At 43.7% G+C, this 6000-nt stretch overlaps 1 protein-coding gene across 1 annotated transcript; it reads right to left on the reverse strand.

Annotated features, from left to right (window-relative positions):
* Window positions 1-2117: 2117 nt before the first annotated feature.
* LOC146763012 (uncharacterized) lies at window positions 2118-3504 on the reverse strand. Its single transcript, XM_085571235.1, is given in 2 exon segments — window positions 2118-3111; window positions 3113-3504. Coding segments are annotated over 2 exon segments (1386 nt in total).
* Window positions 3505-6000: the final 2496 nt, after the last annotated feature.

Genomic DNA, 6000 nt, shown 5'->3' on the forward strand with positions numbered 1-6000 from the left:
TCTGTCTCCATTGCAAGAAACCAGGACATTTCACCAGAACTTGCCCTCTAAACCAGAAACAGAAAAAGTCCAACAAACAAAAATCCTGAATTTACAGTGCATACCCACTGCTACTACAACTACATGCAAAGATATATTTTTAGTGGGACCCACACTGGCAAATGCTACTCCCTCAACAAAAAAGGGGGAGGACAGGACCCATGGTGGGGGGCAGAAAAATAAAAATGTCAAATGTTCAACTAATAAGGTTTGGCAGCCTCTAGGCCAATTTTGGCTCGTGACAACCAAAGGGTTTAATTTCAGATCTACTGATTGGGAAGTCATTATAGTGGACCTCTCAAACATCTCACAGGACCTGATGGTTTACCACATGGCACTGGACAGTGAGTATTTTTTTATTGGGGACACAGCACACACACCCTTGGAAATTGAGGTATTTCCCATGACCACTAAGGGAAAGATAACAGGCCATATGTTGTTGGCACGCTGCATGCACCCACCATTTTACCTAGAAAAGGGGCAAATTCTTGCCCAGGCCATTCCCATTCCAGCAGAAATCACAGCAGAAGGAAAATCACTGGAAGTCTACTGGGCAGAGGTGGTGAGAGAGAATAAACCCTCAATGGCATGCAACCTAGCCCATGGGTCAGAGCGCCTTCATGTGGAGGGGGTCCTGGACATGGGTGCTGACATCACGGTAATACTTAAGACCATGTGGCCATCACATTGTGAATTGCAACCTGTGGTTGGCAAACTTCAGGGCATAGGAGGAACCACATTGGCAAAGATGTACCTGGATTTCTGAGAGAGAGAGGACATGATTTATATTTAGAGTGAAGGTTGAGCTACCCCCAGTCTAGGCCTCAGATATGGGCCTTGGTGAGGCCTTTGAAGCCTCTGACTCAGTAAGAAATTAATTTGTGGCACAGTTAGAAATTATGTTAAGGTGAACACAGTGTAATGAGCTTTCTGGGTGTGAATTAGTATAGGTCTGCAGTGTGAAACTTTAGTCACCTTAAGACAAAGACAAACAATGTTTGCTTGCCAATGAGAGTGTGCTCACCATTTTTAAACTATATTGAAGTGTATATAAACTGCCATCTTATAAACAATAAAGGAGAACTTAGTATTAACCATATTGGCTTGATATGCGTTTGGCCTGTCCAGCATTCCTGATTTTATAAGAAGTCCCTTGTTTCTTCTGGCGCCCAAACAGGGACTTGAAAGACTTCAATGAGTTCCCGAATCACCTCAGTGGCGATGGGGAACGGTTTCCAAATGGCAGAAAGGGAAGATGCGCGATGGGAAACTCAGATCCAAAATCGCTTCTATAGTGACGGGGATCGGAATGCCGGAGCATTGAAGACTTTACACTCCAAATCGTGCTGGCCATTACTGGAGGAAGGTTTCCAAATTGCTTGCTTGTGACAGGAAATGCAGGAGCACAACATGGAAGACTCCATGATTCACACACTGCCCGCGCGGCAGAGGTGAATGAGACCGGAGCGGGGGGCTGGAGTGAGTGTCACCGTTGTGTCGAGTGGAAGCTAAGGGCGCCTCGCACTGGTTGGAAGGTAAGGTGTTGGAACCCCGGCCTGGTTCAGGGGTTCCGTGTGGTGGTAAAGTCTCTCCTCCAACCCGTGCTTCCAAGGAAAACTCAGCACTCTCTTGTTCGGTCTCAAGGCAGTTTATTGCAAGCTATCTAAAAGATTGTCTTCTCTGGCTACTGCGGTTTGGTCAGCAGCTCAGACAGAGGCACACACACCCCTGACACCCTCTCTGTCTGCTGTCTTCTTCTTCTCTCTCCCCGCCCCTGGCTGCTGCTATCTTTTATATGATACATTACATGATACATGTTTACAGTTTTTCCCCAATACCTACTACCTATATTAAATGGTGCTTCTCTATTCTAAACCAATCCATAAATGCCAACATCATCAAGAACATGGAGGTAAGGAAGAAGAAAGAGGAGAAACAGGACCAGCCTACATTCCTCCATCTTAAACCCTCTGACCCCCATGTACAAAGTAAAAACCTCCCCTGTACAGGTGTTAAACCTCCCTTGTACAATACAAAATATTCTTCCCTCTACTTTGTAACTACTTCTACTATAATATCTAAACTTTTGTGGCTTCTTGTTCTTCCTGCAAAGTTGGTAAATCATTCCATGGCTCAAACTCAAAATCACAGCTGTTTCCAGCTGCCTGCCAGGGTCTCAAATGCTTCTGACCAGGGCCTGGAACCTCCAAAAATGTCTGAGGGACATTTTGAGTTCCAACATCTTCCCTTCCTGTTTGAACCAGAAACACCTGTTTTGTCACTTTGTTCATGGCCCATCGAATGCACAGAAAAATGCATGGCAGAACAAGCAGAAGAACTAGAAGCCCTATAAAAATATAAAATGCTACTTTCAAAAGCTCCTTCCACAATGGTGAGAGATTAAAAAAGTTAATGAAATCATCCCACCAGGATCCTGTAACTTCTTTCCATTTGCTGATGCTGCTTTGCATTTGCCTTATATTTTCATGGATAGATTTTGAGTGATCAGACAAGTTCATGCAGCACATCCCCTCAAATTCTTCACACCCATGCCCATGTGACAGCAGCAAATAATCAATTGCTGCCCTGTTTTGAAGTGTTGCTTGTTTTGCACTGTCGATATCTCTTAACATGTAGCTTAGTGCAGAGGAAATGGCATGAGTATGTTTGCTCAACCAATGTGCCATGTAGTCCAATTGTGTCAAGGCCATCCCTGACGCTGTTTGGGGTGAGAAATTTGCTACTGCAATTCTCCAAGCCTTGTCTGAGGTATAAACTTCATAATCACAATTTGGACTATATTGCTCAATGGATCTTTTTTCCCTCTGTGTCTGCTCCCTTAAAATTTCCAAATCAGGTGTTATCAATGAGAGTTCCCCAATGCTGCATGGGCCGCCCTTGATTTTTGCAAGGATAGCAGGCCAAATTCTGTCCCCGCAGATTAAAAACACTCCATTTGGTAAAATGGCTGGATTTTGGAGGGATGGTTTGCTCATCATTTTGGTGTAATTACACCAGGATGATTCATTTCTATAAAAGAGTTGGTTTGGAGTGACATCTATTATGTGGTTATGTTTCTGCCACTCCCAATGGGTTAAATTTAATACAGAATTTCATTTTTGTTGACCCAAAAATGTCCAATTCCGGAGGTTCAAAGTGAGCCACAGGAAGGTACTGTGTCCAAACAGGCCATCCCTCCACAGGATCCGAAAAAGACTTCAGAACCTTTGGAGGGATGCTCCTTGGGATTGGCCATTCCTCCACTGGCACACCTACCAAGCATGTTGAGAATGGTTTCTCTGGTTTTGAATGGGTCAGGCAAATACTGTCCAGACCCGCTGCCTTTGCCAAAGTCTCCCACACATTTTCCCTTGGTTGTCTCATGGGAAAGTCTGTTCTAAAGCCCAAGGCAACAGGCGAGAGAATGAAGCACATGAACACTATCTGTCTGAACCCCATGTCCATGTCCCCATCCTCTGTGAGAAACCCTGCAATGCAGCAACACCCAAATAACACTTGATTCCCTAGAAAAAACCCCAAGTCTCTGAGTTATCAATTGTTGCCTGATGAGGCATCTGCAGCATTACTGTCTGCCTTCGTCTGCGTGCTTGCCTCTCTGCTTCTTGGGCCTACGTCCACTGGCGTCTGCTCCCGATAAGATTTCACATGCCTTGCTGACACCCACTTCGGTCCTCGCCCTGTGGAAACACAAGCAAAACCCTTGCCCCAAGTTATTAATGCAAATGGACCTTCAATTTGTCCTGACTCTGGGTTTCTGACCAAAACTAAAGGATTTTCCCTTAGTTTTGCTTGTGTGCTCTTTGTAAAGTGTCTAACAATTGGTGGAGTGGGCTCTGAGAAAGAACCATTTAAAAAATTCAACACATACAGACCTTTGTTCAACTGCATATAAGGTGTTGCACCTGCCTCCCCCCTTTTCTGTTTATCCAAGAGGGATTTCAGGGTGTGATGTGTTTTTTCAATGATTGCTTGACCTGAGGGAGAATAAGGAATACCAAAAATGTGTTTCACTCCCCATTTTTTAAGAAATTTGTCAAGCACCTTGCCTGTGTAAGTTGGACCATTATCTCTTTTTATTTCTTGTGGCACCCCTAATGATGAAAATGCTTGTAGAAAATGTCTGCAGGCATGTTCTGCGGTCTCCTCTGTATGTAATGATGCAAAAATTGCCCCTGAAAATGTGTCAACTGAAACTTGAATGTTTTTGAGCCTCCCAAAGGATGGATATTTTGTGACATCAGCTTGCCACAGCTGAAGACTCTGCAATCCCCTAGAATTGACAGCCCCTGTAGATGCAGGGGGCTGTACAAGCTGACAGTCTGGGCAAGCACTGATTATTTCCTTTGCCTGACTTTTAGAAAGGAGAAAGGATTCCATCAATGCGTGTGCATTTTGGTGGAAAAATGCATGGCTCAATTTTGCTTGTTCGAAAATGTCTGGTAATGTCTGTGATATGGTCATTGTGAGTCTGTCTGCGTGAGCATTCCCTTCTGCTAAAAACGCTGGAAGTGAGGAATGTGACCTGATATGTGCAACAAAATATTTGTGTTCTCTGTTTTCTAAGATTGTTCTCATGCATGATAGGCATGAATATAAATTTCATTGTCTGTGTGTTTCAAAAGTGATCCCTCTAATTGTTTGACCACATTTGCAACATATGCTGAATCTGTGATCAGATTGAGGGGTTCCTGAAACAACTGAAAAACCCTGACTACTGCTGCCAATTCCACAATTTGTGGTGAACCCTGTACCATTTTAATATCTGATTCCCATTCCCCTGTTTTTGGATTTTGCCATGTGACCACTAATTTGTGAGTTTTTCCCGAACCATCAGTGAACACTGTCACCCCTTCCACTGGTTCCTGGCTTATTTTTGGTTTTTCTCTGAAACTTATTTTTGCATTTAACATTCTGTGAGCTGGAAAATGAACTGTACAAACTCCTGGATACCCTAACAAAACGATTGCAAAATCTTGTGATTTTTGCATCGCCCACTCAAAGTATTTTTACTTTAAAGGTAAATGAATGACTGAGAAATCTCTGCCTGACATTGTCAGCAACCTGGTCCTTGCCTTAATAATAATATGAGCTATCATCTCTAAATCTGTGAGAATTGTTTTTGAGGGCCTGTAAGCTAAAAAAAACCCACTCTATCAACAAAAGACGGTCCATTTGAGATAAATACCACTGAAAAATCAACCCATACAACTGTACTGTTTCCCCCAACACTGCCAAATGAAAAGGCAGTGATTCTACAAAACGATGTGCTTGTCTCTGTTGAATCACGTCTGTGATCTTTTCAAGATCTTTTCGTGATTCAGGTGTCAGAAGTGTGGGAGATTTGATGTTGTCCCCTCTCAAGAGGTCGAGCAATGACGAGATGTCATCATTGGTCATTCCCAGGATCGGTCTTATCCAGTTGATCTCCCCCAAAAGCTGCTGCAAGTCCTGCAGATTGGTGACTTTTGTGTTAATTTCCAGTTTCCGTGGCCGTACTGTTTGCTTTGTGATCTTCCATCCCAGGTATTTCCAAGGTGCAATTTCTTGTAATTTTGGTGCACTGATTTCCAGTCCTGCTTTTTGCACCTGTGCAACCACACAGTCACGAACCTTCTGCACCTTCTGTTTTGTTGGTGCTGCAATGGGCAAATCGTCCATGTAATGAATAATTTTTGGTTTTGGATGTTTCTCCTGTGCTGGATGCAAAGCTTGGGCCATGTACCATTGGCAAATACTCAGAGAATTTTTGAGTCCCTGTGGAAGGACTGTCCAATGGTACCTTTGCAGTGGTTCTTCTCTGTTGATGCTTGGGATAGAAAATGCAAAGCATGGAGCATCATCTGGATGAAGTGGTATTACATTGTGCTCATGGGCATTCTGTTCCCCCTTCCCCAGGACCCTGTGACTCTGATCAAGATAACCCTGGACCACTCCTTCCTG

This window comes from Lonchura striata, chromosome W (assembly GCF_050655825.1).
Source record: "Lonchura striata isolate lonStrDom1 chromosome W, ASM5065582v1, whole genome shotgun sequence".
In the NCBI taxonomy this organism is placed as follows: Eukaryota; Metazoa; Chordata; class Aves; order Passeriformes; family Estrildidae; genus Lonchura; species Lonchura striata.